This window comes from Ursus americanus, chromosome 18 (assembly GCF_024610735.1).
Source record: "Ursus americanus isolate L20-20 chromosome 18, mUrsAme1.1.p, whole genome shotgun sequence".
Lineage (NCBI taxonomy): Eukaryota > Metazoa > Chordata > Mammalia > Carnivora > Ursidae > Ursus > Ursus americanus.
This window is the reverse complement of record NC_142144.1, coordinates 4116098-4131974: the sequence shown is the minus strand read 5'-3', so window position 1 is coordinate 4131974 and position 15877 is coordinate 4116098. Positions and strand designations below refer to the sequence as shown.

At 53.1% G+C, this 15877-nt stretch overlaps 1 protein-coding gene across 1 annotated transcript in view; it reads left to right on the top strand.

Moving 5' to 3' along the window:
- Positions 1 to 15877, top strand: part of CFAP77 (cilia and flagella associated protein 77) — a 125857-nt gene that overhangs the window by 84935 nt on the left and 25045 nt on the right. The window contains exons 4-5 of the mRNA XM_045770963.2: positions 12259 to 12364; positions 15304 to 15405. Coding sequence (XP_045626919.1) covers positions 12259 to 12364; positions 15304 to 15405 — 208 coding nt within the window. The remainder of the gene's footprint in view (positions 1 to 12258; positions 12365 to 15303; positions 15406 to 15877) is intronic.

Sequence of the window (15877 nt, the reverse complement as noted above, 5' to 3'; positions counted from 1 at the left end):
CCTCGGGTGCGGAGGAGAAGGGAAGATGCCCGAGCCCCGAAGCGCGCTGCTCCGTGCTGAGCACGCAAGCCCCACGGGGCAGGAGGAGCACCCCAGCCGATGCGCCCGGAGCTGGGGCTCCTTAGACGGTGTCACTGTTGGCTGTCCCTCGTGGGCTCGGTTTTGATTTAGAGCCTCTGACAGAAGCCCAACCCTCCAGCCTTCTCCCTCCTCCAAAACCAGACCTTCCGCGGTCCTTGGCCGTGGCCCATCCTGGAGGCAACTGTCTACTCCTCCCGGCCTCCGGGGCTGTGCAGGGGGCTGGTGCCAGTGCCTTGCCCGCCCCCTGGGAGCAGCAGACCACTGGCATATTAGAGATGGATTTTAATTTTATTTTAACAAAATAGCTGTCTCCACTGGAAAAGCTTCAAGCGCCAAATAAGGACCAGTTTTGAGCGGAATCACGTTGAACAGACCTCCGTGCTGTCATTGATTTTCCAGGAAGAAAAAAATTGCCTCTGGCTACTAAACCGAATTAGTAGTCACTGATGACCAATTATTTTAGCCCGCTGTGAACGGAGAGCCGTACTAAAATCCGGTTTGTCAGACCCAAGGCTCCCTTCTCAAACACCTTTCAACAAATGTGTACCTGAAGTCCCTCAGAAGGTTCCTGCAGCTTCCTCTCTTCCGCCAACTTCTCCAGCTCCACGAAGTTTTAATGAGCAGCGAAGATGAAGATGGGTTGCCATGAAAGGGGCCCCCTAATCCACAGAGCGCTCTTTGGCAGAGAGGAGCCGTGCCAGCAAATCAGAGCTGTCAGCCCTCATCCCCCGCACGCACAAAGTGTCAGCCTAATGTTTGCAAATGATAATTTCCATTTCCCTTGCTCGTCCCTGGTGCCTTCATCCGAGATCAACCCCTGGTCTGGGGTATCAATAGCGAAGCAGCGAAGATGGATTGGATTGAACTAATTTGAAGTTTCTTGCAGGCCTACCCCGAGTAGAGCTGATTTCATTTCATTTTATTCCCCATTTTCCGCTTTATTAGACTTAGTTTTGACACGGTTTTGTTGTTAGCAAAAACGTCAGGGTGGTGAGGAACTTCTCCGAGAGGTTCCTGCCAGGTTATGGGCAAGCAATTTGTCACTGAAGGGCACTGCTCAGACACACTGGAAAGGGTGCGCGGAAATCCTCGCGACTGTGCGCGAGGGCCCAAGGCTCCCCAGGATGGGGCTGCCCGGGCTCAGGACCCATTGGCCTTCTCTCCATAGAGGAAGCACTGTCAGACGGAAAACACAGCTTTACCGCCTGGGCACAGAGCAGGACCAGCGGCGAGGCCACCGGACAGGCCACTGGACAGCGACCACTGGATCTCTCGCCCCCTTTGGGGTCACCGAGTGCACAGCCCAACTGTGAGGAGGCAGACTTATTAGAGCCAGGGGAACCTGGAGGGGAACCGAGATGGGGAACCGGGATGGGGAACCTGGGTGGGGTCCCCCAGCTCTGGCACTTGCCTGCTGTGTGTCCGTGAGCAAACCCTGAGCCTCAGCTTCCCTATGTGAAAGCGGGAATGTTTCCCATCACTTTTGGAGTCATGAGGAATCAGTGGGACTGCAGCAGGAGTGCTCGACAGCGGGCTTGGTATAGTAAGTGCTCATTAAAACGAGAGGCGTTTCTGACGGGCTATTAGTCTCCGATGCCCATTGGGCCAGTGCAGGGCAGGGAGGCACAGTGCCAGCCTGATGGGATTCCCTGTGGAGTCCCCTTGCTTCACCTCCCCACTCCCACCACCTTCTGCTCATCCTCAAAGATCCATCAAAAGGCTCAGAGAGGACATTCCTCCTCCCAGGCCCTTGCTGAATTAAGTTCCTGCAGGGGGCAGGGCTGCAGGTGGATACGCCCACAAACTCCCCACGCAAATGCCACACTCCCTGGCTGTGTGGTCTTGGGCAAGACAGTGACCTTCTCTGGCCTCGGATTTCCCGTCTTAGAATGAGAATATTAATGTTGTGAGATTGAGCCCTGTATCGGGCTCTGCGCTCAGTGTGGAATCTGCTTGTCCCTCTCCCCTGTTCCTCTCCTCCCTCCCTCTCAAATCAATCAATCAATCAATCAAACAATCAATCAATCAATCTGTCTCTGGAGCTGATGTCCTCAGGATTGAGGAAGTAGTCAGGAAGTGTGTGCTGTGATGATTGTCATTATTTTTGCTGCAGAGTGCCGAGAGCATGTCCCTGCATTTCAGAGAGCCCAGCCCCTGAGGGGGAGCCTGTCCATGCTCCTGGGAGGGTCAGATGGGGGAGTGGACAAATGAGAAAGTGGACGCAGCGCTGAGCTCCTTCATAGGATGCGTAGCCCTTCCTCCCCTGGAATGGCCTGGGTCCTCAAATCCTACGCCGCCCCCATCCCAGCCTAATTCACCCCTCCAACACAGCAACAGTTTTGAAGTGTGGCTGTCACCATGCTCCATCCTCTCTCCTCTTGCTCAGAAACCATCCGTAGCTCCCCAGTACCTTCACCAACCCTTTCCTCTCTTAGGGCTCCTGCCTTGGCCATTTTCTCCTCAATCTGTCTTCTTAGTTTTTTCTCTTAAAACATTATTGGGGTGTAATTTTTAGGCACTGAAATGGTTCGTGTACAACTTGATGAGTTTTGACCAATTTATACACCTTGGGGGTAGGGGCACCTGGCTGGCTCAGCATCTAACTCCCGATCTCGAGGTCGTGAGTTCGAGCCCCACAGTGGGTGTAAAGATTACTTAAAAAAATTTAGATACCGGGGTATTCAATGAAAATACAGCACATTTCCATGACCCCCAAAGTCCCCAGAACCCCTTTGCAGACAGTCCTCTCCCTGCCTCCAGGAGGACCCCCGCCAGGACCAAGCTCCCCAGCTCCAGGGTGGACCTGGTTCCATGCCTCCTGCCTTCCTGGCCCAGGACCCCCTCCCTAGACGCTTGCGCATGGCCAGCCCCCTGCTCCTCTCTGCTCTTTGAAGAGCTTCCGAGCCACCCCCACCCTCACGTCCCAATCCCTGTGCTCTGGGGACCCCTCCAATATCATGTGGAAGCACAGGTTTTCACAAGCCCCAATCGCTTTCCAGTGGTTTTTAAGATTCATAGGGAATGGGTCTGAGAGTCCCAGATTCCCCCCGCCGGGCGGGCTCTCAGAGCACCACCTCCCTCCCCCAGCCAGAGGCCTCTAGACTAAACATCCTCAGGGAGGGGCTGCTGCCCTGTGCCACCTGTCCTGACCGGGCCCTCTGTTCTGGGAGGACCACCATCGCTGCCCGTTTTGGGATCCAGGACTTCTGTATCTGCACCTTTTCTGCAGCATGGAAGTGCCCCCATCACTAGGAAAAGCTAATTTCTTCCAAAGACCTCCTCTTGGACATTGCAGTGCAGGCGGAAAGCTATCCTCAGGGAGGGGGTTCCTTCTAGGGAGAGGGAGTGGGATCTGGAGCCACTGGGCTTACTTACTAAACGCAGGCTGGCTGTCCAGGCTGGGAGGTGCACAGAGAACAATCCAGCCTTGACCCCTGTTCCACGGAGCTTAGAGCTGGGACAGGTGGGCACTGAACTAGTTGCTGTAAAAAACGTCAAAAAGACTTTTATGGGTGCAAAGTGCAGGGACAGCAAAGTCTCCTGCAGAGCTATGGGAGGTCTCAGGAGGGATGGTGGAGCGAGTCGGTGGTGGTGGGGGCGTCTCATTTAAGCTGAGACTGGAAGATGAAACGGGGTATCCCAGTGGGTACTGGTCTGGGAGGAGGCAGGATGTGGTCCGGGAGAGCGCACAGAGCCCTTGAAAACGCTGCGAGGGCAATGAGAAGGCAAGAGTGGGTGTTGAGAAGATAGGATCAGATGTGCATTGTTGAAAAAGCCTCGGCTCCTGTGTGGACCCGGGCTGGGCGCTGTTACAGAGCCTGGTGAGAGAGCAAGTGTCTGGGAAGGTCGGGGGTCCTATCTGAGAGCAGCCAGGCCCCCTGGGTCTGGCCTCCGTCTGCAGTTGGCTCCCTGGCAGACTCCAGTCTCGGTATAAATCGATTGGCATGCTCGTGGCTGTAGCCCGAGGGTAGGAGTCCAGGCTTTGCTGGTGGAATGTGCTGTGTGACCCTGGATCAGCCATTTGACCTCTCTGGGCTTTGGCTTCCCCACTCCCACCTCTCCCACCTCATTTAGTGAGGATAAATAATTAAGTGCGCACCCCCTCCAGCTTCTTAAATGTAAGCTGCAGATAGGATAGCTGTAATTGTGACCACAGCGGCTCCTGCGCCCGTGGCAAAAATCATTCATTTTGGGGTGGGAGAAAAATGCCCTTTTTAAAATTATTATTATTATAACGAATCACACTTGTTTCAAAAGAAAAAAAGCTGAACATGTTTTAAGGTAGCAGCAAAAAGGAGTTGCAGAAGAAAACAAGGAAATGCCTCTGGAAGATGCTCGCTTGAAGGGCCGAGTACCTGGGAAAATGCTAATAAAACTCCCTGACGGCAACCAGGCAGGGCTGGGCTCTGACCCTGAAGGTCTGGGCACCCTCGGCTGCTTGTGGGGAGCTGCTGTGAGCTCTGGTCTGATGTTCTCAGGGGTGGGGACTGGGGGGCTTGGATCTGTTACCCCCATCACTGGCTGGGTGGTCCCAGCTGGATCACAGGACCTCTCAGACTTGGAATTCCCTCCCTCCTTCCCTCCCTTCCTTTCCTCCTCTTTCCCTCCCTCCCTCCTTCCATCCTTCCTGTCTTGTTTTTTGTTTTATTCATTGCAAAAGAGTCCTATAACCAGTAAGCAGACCAGAGGGGATGGGCTCTCTTGCCCCACGCCCTGTGCCTGCCCTCCAAGCCCGGGGCCATCGTCGGCAGGCTTCCTTCCAGGCTTTTCTCCACCTGTCCACACCTGTGTGGATGCAGGTGTACGTGTACGGCTCTTTCTCCCCCGGACTTGTGTTTTCACATTTTACAGAGGTCTCGGAGATCTTTCTGGGCCATTACACATATGGCCACTCCATTCTTTTTGGCAGCTGTATAATATTTCCTACTAAAGATGCTGTCACTTTTGTAACTATGACCGGCATAGTGAACCAGTGGGAGCCACAGGGGAATTCTAGAACATCCCATGTTCTGTTCAAACCTGCTCTGAGGGTCAGCTTCTTCCTTGGCTCCTTTCCCTGGTGAAATCTCAGATGACCTCGGTTTTTCTGCTCACATCCAGCACAAGAGACATTCCAGGGCGCTAGTTAAGATGTCCAGCCGGATGTAAGAATCAAAACCTCTGGCTTCACTGGGAGAAAAGTTTCCCTCCCCCCTGGCTGGAAGCTCAGTGGGAAGGGGCAGGGATTGAGCTGCCCTGAGTGACCCACTCACCTCCCCCTAGGCTCGGGGGCTGGTGGAGGGCTGACAGCAAGGCCCCAGTTAGTTTGGGGTGATAATTGATTTGGGAAGCTTTCAGGGAGCCTGAGTGGCTCAGATGGTTAAGCGTCTGCTTTCAGCTCAGGTCATGATCCCAGGGTCCTGGGATCGAGCCCTGCATCCGGGCTCCCTGCTCAGCAGGGAGACTGCTTCTCCCTCTCCCTCTGCCTGCCTTTCCCCTGCTTGTGCTCTCGCTCTCTCTCCCCCTCAAATGAATAGACAAAATCTTTAAAAACATGCTTTAAAAAATGATTTGGGAAGCTTTCTTAGGAACAATCTGGAAGGCCCTGGAATACTGTCTAAGGCGAGGTTGTGAGAGCTGATGTGTTCGGATCCCCGGGCCCAGTGCTCAAGGCTCTGTTAACGTCTTACGCTTCGATCAACTTTGAGCTTTTATATTGCCCTAGTGCAATCACCCATTTTGTTTGGGTTTTCACATGCATTAGCAGAAAGTTATAGATACTATCCTCTTACAATTAAAATAAGATCTTACTTGCACTCGGGGGCAGCTCCAGGTTTTGTACAACTGGGAACGTATTCAAGTTTGGGGCCCTCTTTGAGCAAAAAAATTCAAAATCATGAATACAAATTTGGGCTCAAAACTTAACACCTCATTAGACCAAGAAAAGTGGACAGATTACAAATGTAAGTAAGCTGACGCGTACCACAGACCACAAATTACAGAAAACTCAGGCTTGAAAACACTGTCCGACAAACCCTGTCTTCAACTCTGCCCGACATTGCGGGGCCCCCACACTCTTCATTTGCCTCTTTGCGCGACAGGAGTTTTACGATACTTTCCCATAAAGGAGGAAGGAACCTGTTCCAGCCTTTCCTCTAACATGCTTGATTGCACTGTAACAATACTGTGCTCTGAAAGAACTCTGGACTCACAGGAAGTTGTAGAGAGGGTACAGAGAGCTCCTGTGTTCTCTTCACGCAGCTCTCCCCAGGGATAAAATCTTACACAGCGACCTGCAAGGTCAAAACTAAAGCCGTGGCGTTGGAACGACACACAGACCTGATTGCTTCCACACGCGCTCGGGGGGGGGGTGCAGATCTGTGTAGCACAGTCGAGAGACAGAACTGCCCCACCACCTCAAAGATCTCCCTCACCTACCCCGCAGTGACGCCCCCCACTCCCTAATGCCCGGAAAGTTCCACAATGTGAGTGCATGAGATCACAGAGAAGGCGACCTTTTGCAATTGTCCATGTCCACTCGGCACCATGGCCTTGAGATCCACCCAAGTTGTGTGTTCCGACAGCCTGATCCTTTTCTCTGCTGAGCAGAGCAGCACATGTGCACGGACCCCGGGTCACCTACCCGTTTATCCACTGGAGGGTATTCGGGTTGTGCCCAGTTCGGGGCTATAACAAATAAAGCTGCTACAAGCATCCGTGCACAGGTTTTTGAATACATGTAAGCTCCCGTTTCTCTGGAATAAACGCCCAGGAATATAGCTGCTGGGCCGTATGGCAAGTGTACGTTTAGTGGTTCTTTGATTTTTTGTTTTAAGATTTTATTTTTAAGTCATCTCTACACCCGGCGTGGGGCTCGAACTCACGACCTCAAGATCAAGAGTCGCATGCTCTACAGACTGAGCCAGCCAGGCGGCCCCGTATGTTTAGGTTTTTAAGAACTTGCCGCGCTGTTTCCCAGAGCGGCTGTGCTAGTTCCCATTCCCACCAGCAACGTAGGGGAGGCTCGGTTTCTCTGCCTCCTTGCCCGCATCTGCTATCTCTCATTTCTGCGGGAACAGGTGTGTAGTGGAACGTCATCGGGGTCTTAACTGGTGTGTCTCTGATGGCCGGGATGTGGCCGATGTTCTCCTGTCCTTATGGGTCATCTGAACTTCCTCCAACGAAACGCCTCTTCATGTCTTTCTAAATGGTTTGCTTCCCGCGTTGAGTCTGAGAGATCCCCACGCATTCTAGGGAGGAGCGCTTGGCCAGTTGTGTGGTTTGCTGGGACCGCTTCCCTGCCTGGGTAGCTGGTCTTTTCATCTTCTAGAGAGGACCTTCCACAGAGCGAAAGTTCTTCATTTTGAGGAAGTCCGAGTTATCACCTTTGTTTTTTCTTACGGATCATGCTTTTGGTGCCAAGTCTAAGAAGCCAGCACGGAGCCTGGCTTGAGCTCCTAAAGATTTTCTCCTGCGTTTTCTTCGGAAAGTTTAATCGGTTTCCATTTATATTGAAATCCATGATCCATTTTGAGTTCACTCTTGTGGAAGGTATGAGACTTCGGTCGAGAGCTGTTTTGTGGGTTTTTGCCCACGATGTCCAGTCATTTCTGCGCCTCCCTGTTGAGACTATCCTTTGTCCATTGGGCGGCCACGTCCATCAACTTACGGCCTTTATGATATCTTCCAAGTAGCCTAACGTACAATACCCTTTCTTTCTCTGACTCGCCTTCCCTCTTTTTCAACGACACGTGATTGCCGAGAGTGGCGCTGTGCCGGCTCACATCAGACTCGAATCATTCCTGCCCTGGTGGTGTTGGCATCCAGAGGCCGAGGCCAGTGACAAGCCAATGACCCGGGGCACTTGTGCGTGGCAGGCACCTGGCAGGCAGGCTCTCTGGGGAGGCGACCCCACGGCTGAGACCAGGAGAAGCTGAGAGTGAGCCAGGTGGGGGGAAAAGGCTTGGGGGCCCATGGCCTGGAGTCTAGGCTTAGGGTTAAAACAGGAAAGGACGATGTGATCCGATTTATGTCCCGACAAGCCCCCCCCCTTTTATCTAAGTTAATGAGCCAGAGCAGAAATGGGCAGAACCTGCCAGATCTCCCTCAGCCAGCCGGGCTGGGGCTGCCGTGACTCCCAAGGCTTCTCAGCTGTTCTCCCGCTCCCAGCCCCTCCCTGCCTGTCTCCAGGTAATAACCCGTGGCCGGAGCAGGACACAAAGCCGGTCAGCCCAGGCTGCAGAAGGGCCTCGAAGTGAGGCTCTTGGTGATGTATGCAATGGGGACTGCTGGGAAGACAGCTCTTCTGTTGTGAATGGCCTCTTGGGGTAGATACTGTGAGGGTACGCATCTCATGTCATTAGAAAGCATGGCCATAAATTAGGCTGCTCAGAAGCATGGGGCGTGTAATAATTAAGCAATAAAAGTCACCACAGGGGTAAGAGAACCGGAAAACAAAGAGCCACTGTTTGTAGACGCACTGCAGGCTGCTCTGTAAAGAGACCTCTGAGCTCAAGTGGCATTTCCAAGCTCAAATAGAGTCCACGCTCAGCCCAGGCCCAGGAAGTCTGCCTGCTGGGGTGTCAGTCCGCACCAGGAGGATGGGGAGTCAGTCCACACCAGGAGGACGGATGGGGCACAGGGTGGTTGTTTAGGTTCCTGTCCGACTCTACGTCCAACTCTGGGGCCACAAAGTCTCAAAGCCTGTAGGGGTCCCGCAGGGAGCGGAGCTAGTCGGGTCAAGGGGCAACAGGGAAGGGAGAGGGGTGCGGCGAGGTGACAGGTGACACGCGGTTCCAGCCAGTAGTTGCTACATACACGCCACATGGTCAGAACTTGCATATTTTCAAGACAGCCTGGAAAAGTGGTTTGTAATGTAGAATTTCCCAACTTTTAACTGTTGATGACAATTTCGAAGTCTGTTAAGCCTGCCGTGCAGGCCAAATCAAACACAAAGCCAGAGGGGCGCCTGGGAGGCTCAGTCAGTTAAGCATCTGACCCTTGGTTTCGGCTCAGGTCTTGATCTCAGGGTCACGAGATCGAGCCTGGTGGTGGGCTCCGTGCTGGATGTGGAGCCTACTTAAAATTCTCTCTCTCCCTCTGTCCCTCTCTCTAAAAAACCACAAACAAAAACACACTAAGCCAGAGACGCTCAAGGTTCATCTCTTCTTAATACTGCCATTTCTGCATTCCCTGGTTTGTGAGATAAGGTCACCGGGGAACACTGGAGCCTTTCCTGGGGTGCTTGCATTTCTAGAAGTGCAATGAGAAAAGCTGTGGTTCCTCCCGCAGACCCCTGCTCAGAAGTTACTGTCCACAACTCTCGGGACTTCGGGGGCTAAGACCCCTGGGGCCAAGTCTTAAGCCTCAAAGTGTGGGTCCTGGGCCACAACACCTGTGACCACTCCACACCCACTGACCCAGAATGTGCCCGTAACGAGATCCCCAGGCGACCCATGCACACACGCCAGGTGCAAAACGCTGCTCTGTGGTTCCTTCGGCTGTGAAAGACTCTGATTTCCAGTCTCGGGACCTACTCTAGACATCATCCACAGGGCGGTTCCTACTGGTGTTTGCCCACCTGTGTATTAGCTCCCCTGGGAGCCCACCCCATCACCAATTACCACTTGGTGACTTAAAGCCACAGACACGTATTCTTTCACGGTTCTGGAGGCCAGAAGTTTGCAAGATGGAGGCAGGGCCGAGCCCCCTCTGGAGGCTTTAGTGGAGAAACCCGCCCGCCTCTTCCTGCCTCCAGGTATGCTTGGCTTATGGCCCCATCACTGTGCTGTCATCTTTGGTCCCCCCGCCCCTCGGGCCTCCTCCTCTCCCCCCTGTGCCTCTCTTCTCTGTTTCTCGTATGAGGACACTTGTCACTGGATTCAGGGCCTACCCTAAAAAGCATCTGCAGAGTTATTAATCCATCTCGAGATCCTTAAACGGACTATCTCTGCAAGAGCCCTTTTTCCAAACAAAGTCATACTGACAGGATCTAGGGATGAGGATGGAAACATCACTTGGAGGGCCACACCCCTGTATCAGAACTCTATTTGCTGAAAATGTGATTTCTCGGGCCGCCCTCCCACTCCTAACTCAGAACCACTGGGGGGTTGAGCCCACGTGATTCTTATGCACCCAAACAATCCGAGACTCTCTGGCCCAGGGAAGTGAGGAAATAATCAGATGTGAGAGGCAGAAAAGCGGGCTAGGACTGGACCATCAAAAGCAAGGTCAGAAAGACATGACAGGGGAAAGCAATAAGCCTGGTTCGCTGTTTCCTCTTCTTTTTTCTTTTTGCTTAGGATGAAAAATTTCGAACACGCACGAAAGTATAGCAGACACTATGATACACGCCCGCGGCCAGCCCCCATCACACAGCCCCAGCCATTACCGAGGTGCCCTGCCGTCTGTTTTCACTCTACTTTATCATATTTTATTGTTTGCAGAAGTTCCTTTTTAAAGCAAATTGTAAACAACCAATCATTCCATCCACAAGCCCTTCTATATGCATCCCCAACAGAAACACTTAAATAACTTCCAAACCTCAGCTAGTGTTCACTTTCCCAAAACATACCTTCCCACTGATGGTTTGCTTGACTCAGAATCGGAGTGAGGTCCACGGATGGCACCTGGCGGGTGCATGTCTTAGGTCACCATAATCTACTTCACCTCCTCCTCCTCCCTTCCCACCAGGCCTTTGTTTGCTGAAGTGCTCGAGTCCCTTGTCCTGCAGAACGTCCCGCACGCGGCACTCCACATCCTCGCGGGTGGGGCGTGGCACGCTCCCCAGGCCCTGCGCTTCCTGCGAGGCGTGGCGGGCAGGCCAACAGCTGTGTGTCTGATGCGGCAGCACTGGCCACACGTGGCTACTGAGCCCTTGCAACGCGGCTGGTGCCACTGAGGAGCTAAATTTACCTTCTTATTTAATTTTGACTAATTTAAATTTAAATTTCGAAACTGAATCTTCCGAACACCCCATGAATATCTTAAAAGGATTATATGTTGGCGTGACAATATTTTGGCTAGATTAGATCAATAAACTATATTAGTAATGAGATGGATAAGATATATTAGTAAAGCTAATTCCACCTGTTCCTTTTTCAAGTTGTTCCTAGAAAAATTCTCGTTACGTGGTGACTCGCGCTGTATTTCGATTTGACAGTGCTTATATCTAGAAGTCTGATGACCGTCGGGGTCCTTTGGTTTCTCTTCCCAAAGAGTATTTGGTGGATGGTACTGCGTACCTCCCACTGTCTCACTTTGGGCGCATATGTCTGCTTGTCACTTTCAGAAATGGTGATCGTGTGGGTAAATTGTATGCTATGTATATATTTTCCCACAATAAAGAAATGGGTCTTTTGTTTCACCTGCCCCACGCATTGTAAAGTCTCCCACCAGCTCTCTGCTGAATGGCCTTAGCAGCCACTGACGATTATTGCCTCCAGCTGTTCTTTTGCTGTGAGCGGCACCCTAGTGATTCCCTTCCCCTCGGCTCCATCACTTCCTCCTTCAATCATTAGCTCTGGTTCTTCTATGAAGAACTTGCCCTCGTCACCTGTCACCTATTCAGCTACTCTGGGCAGGTCTCATTTGCTGCTCCCCAATGCCTTGGGACGGGGATAAGGATGGTAAGCACCTGACAGTGTTGCAAAGGGGTGCAGCATACAAAACACGCCGCACAGAGTAAGTGCTCTCCCAGGCTGGAGACCCTTGTCAAGGAGAACTAGAGGCAGAAACCAGAGGCAGTAATGATTTCCTGCAGTGCTACTGCACAAGGAGACAGACTTAGTACAGCAGGGGCTCCAGTATGAACACAGCACGGGTGAGGACTCATAGCCTGGGAGCAGGGGGTGGGGGTCAGGGAAGGATGCAGAGAGGGCAGGGCGATGCTTGCTGAACCGACCTGGTGGGATTCTTGGTAAAGACAGGCCAAGGTGATCAGATACCGATGGGGGGTGGGATGGGGGATTGACGTTAGAGATGCTTCATGAAGACTGGCTTCAGTGGACCAAAGACAAGGCCCAAGGGCAAGGTCTAGCTGGAACGAGGGTTCCAAGGAGCCCGTCTAAGGTCTGCTCTTGGGGAGAGTCTTTGTCACCATCTCCTAGCGTGCTGCCTGAAGGTCAGGTGGGCGTCCTTGGTGGAGAGAATGCGGCTGCCCTTCCAAGACCTCAAGCCTCTCCCGCTTCCTGCCTGCAGGCCTTCCACCCCTTTCTTTGACCTGCTGCAGCACCGCTACCAGCAGCTTTGGGTGCAGGAGCAGAAGGACACCCAGAAAGCCATTAAACTGGAGAAAAAGCACAAGGTAAATGCATCCCCCACTCCAGAGTGGCTCCCCGTTTGGGATGGGAGCCGAGGGAGGGGCTGGCCCTACAAAGCTTTGAGACCATCATTTGTGCACAAGCTGCTAGGTGCTGCGCTAAAAGGTCTGGTGATGATCGCACTGAACCCCTGCTCAGGCCCCGAGAGTGGAAGATTCTGGCCGGGGCCCCGTGTGCCTCGGAGGCTGGAGCCGAACCCAGGGCTCCGACTCCACCCCGGGGACTCCTTCCCGCAAACCTCCACACGACGCCGCACATCCAGAAATCTGATTTTCAACTACCCTGACGCGGCCGAGACAGAACCGTGCCCTGTGCTAAGGAAAAGGCTAAGAAGGCAGGCTGCCATACGGAGCACACTTCGTGACACTTCGGGGTACATTTTGTTTCCGAGTAGTGACGAGGCCCCGTGCTAAACCCGGCCTGCACATCACCTACATTGTTTCATTTATGTTTGACCAAAGCCCCCGGGGTGGGCATTATTCCTATTTCCTGGGCATGGAGACAGCCTCGGAGAGGTGGTGCCCACACAGGGAAATTGAAGCTGACGACAGAACCGTGTCTCCGCGCTGCCAGTTGCTAACGGTCTGAGCTGCAGTCAGTCCAGACGGACGTGCGCATAGCGCTACACAGATTTCACGAGAAGCACGATTTTCACGTGTCTGGTTGGTGCAGCAGTCCAGCCAGGGCTGCCCCTGTGCCATGCTCCGGGCAGGGAGCTGGGTTGAGCACGCACCCGTGTTCCCGCATTCCAGCTCCTGAGCACCCCATGAGGCTGGGATCTCATCAGGTCGTCTCGCTTGTTCCATTTTCATACGGGCAAACATAGGCTCAGAGGGATTAAGCGATGACAAGGGCATCGGAGCCAGGCCTGGACGCGGGTGTGTGTGCAGCCCCAGCGTCTCAGGTCTTCTGGATGGCGAGGTCCCACCCCTGAGAATTACGGGAAAGCCTGGAGTTCAGCAACAGGGCAAAGATGTTCTAGAACCAAACTGGGGAGCGGAAGAGTGTTACCAAGGATCCTGGCGCCTTCGGGACAGGCCAGGAGTGGCAGTGAGGGACAGAGGGTGCCGGTCTCCCCGTGCCCGTGGCCGGCCGCCACGGCCCCTCCCGCTGTCCTCGGCGTTGATAGAGAAGGAGACACCAGCTCATTAAAAAGCAGAGTGTTGTAATAACATTTTAAAAGCAGCCCATGACTAGTTTATTTGTTAATGGCTCAGAAACGGTCCACTCACTATGGTAACGACCGGTTTCAGAGGGAGCCCTGCCGCTACAAACCGCTTTACAGCTCCAGTTCGGTCGTGTTTTTTAATTAGAAGCAATTTCACGGCAACTCAGAGTGCCACAAATCCATGGAAAACGGAGCTCCCGAGGACATATCTTCTGACTCTAGAGACAATGCCAGTGCCCCTCCCTGTTGAGCACAGCACCCCACTAATGGGAGTGGCTCCACCCCAAGCACTGGCTGGGAACTTAGTTGGGGCCTCAGTTCCCTCACTGGGGAAAGAAAGGATCAGATTAACTGAGGGCCCCCCGTGCCATGACTAGCGCATAGTAGGCCCTCAGAGAACACTTGTGGAACCAACTGCAGGGTTCTCTTCCTGTTTCAAGATTCTCTGTGGCTGTATGTTGTCTAACAGCTTGGAACACCCAGACCCACAAACACTGGGGCTAGGGTCTGGGGTTGATAAGATGGCTGGTCTGCAAGGTCAAGTTGCTACCATCCAAGGGGAAGCGTGTCTCTCCAGCAGCTAAGGATGTCCTGGGTTTTTGATGGTGGTGCCCTCAAATGAAATTCTCAGCCAACAGCTTCCGTGTAGTGAGTCGTCATCTTGCCCCCCCACCCCCGCTCAGTGCTGAACTCAGCAAATCCTACAGTAACCAACCCTGTCTGTCATGCATTGCAGACCCATTTCCAGCGGGGAGATCCATTTCCACTCAGAAAGGTGAAATGGGGGTGCCTGCACCCTCTTCCTCCAATTCTGAAGGCAGGCTTGGTAACTCTCGGCTGGATAGCATCTCTGGTTCTTGGATAGTTGCAGAACTCTTCTAGAAAGCAGAGAAGACGGCTGATCCAATGGGCTTCTAAGTTATCCACAGACACAATGAAGTTAATGTAAATGATGGATAAAATAAGCCAATAAAAGGGGTTCGGTGGGGTGGTGGCATCTTCAGCTACTTTCGGGTCAGTTTTATTGTGGCAGAACCCAGGGCAGACGCGGATTTTGCAGAGTCCTAAAATTTCTACACATTGGAGGACCTACTGAAGGGGAGCGGGACACATAGGCTTCCAGTGATGGAATGAGTAAGTCCCAGGGATAAAAGATACCACCCAGGGAATGTAGTCAATGGTGCTGTAATAGGGTCGTATGGTGACAGATGGCAGCCACACTTTGGCGAGCACAGCAAAACATACAGACTTGTCGAATCACTAAGTTGTCCACTCGAAACTAACCTAACATTGTGTGTCAACTATACTCCATGAAAAAGAAAAGAAAGAAAAGAGAAAGTACACAACAAAACATATGACTATTAGAAATTTTAGAGAAACACAGCACACGAATAGGGCCCCTCCAGGACTTTAGCAGGGACCGTGTGCCACGAGGATCCCCAAAGCTCAAGCCGGATCAGATCCTGGGAAAGTTACCTCTGTATAGAGCAACCCTGTGAGTCCTGGGGCCAAACCAGAAACAGAACAACATACTCGTGGCACGGGGTGGTCCCACACCGTGGTCCACTGAGCAGTGGCCCAGAGAGCAGGTGCCAGGAAGTTAGCCTCGGAGAAGGGCTGGAGGCAGGAGGAATGTGACCTGTGGACCTGCCATACCAGGAAGCCCAACCCTTTGTGCTCGCTTCCCTTCATCATAGCTCAGGCTCCTCTGGGACCCAGGAGACCACCTCACCTCTGCATCTCTCTGGCCCGCAGGTGATCCTGGGGAAGCTGTATGAGACCCGGAGCAGTCAGCTGAGAAAGTATAAGCCGCCAGGGAAGCCGGATGCCCTCTGGCATATGCCTCACTTCCAGAAGGTCAGTCTCGCCTCCAAATGCCCCTTCCCACACCTGGGGTGGACGCCGCTCCCTCTGCCCGGTCTTTACCTGTCCTCTAGACGGTGAAATGCTGTGGGCTTCTAGCCACCGGTTGGCATAATCACAGCAAATATTATATTATTGTTATATTATCTCACTGATTCTTCGCACCTACTGGAGTGGAGGCTGCTGCCATCCTCATTCCACAGACGGGAAGCCTTGTGCCAAACCTGGGCCGTCGGTCCACCACTGATGGGGTCATGGCTGCACCGCATCCTGCCGTGGAGACTTGAGGGGGAGGACAGCCCCACGCCACCAGCGCTAAGCCTCCTTGCAGGGTGGTGTTCCTGGGGATAGGGGAGCAAATATCTACTAGGGGCTGCCATAGGGGGATAGCAAGCACCCAGAGTGATCTAGCCCCTGCCGTGCTCCAGCGTCAGAACTGAACTGCTGTCATTAGGCCACGTAGCCC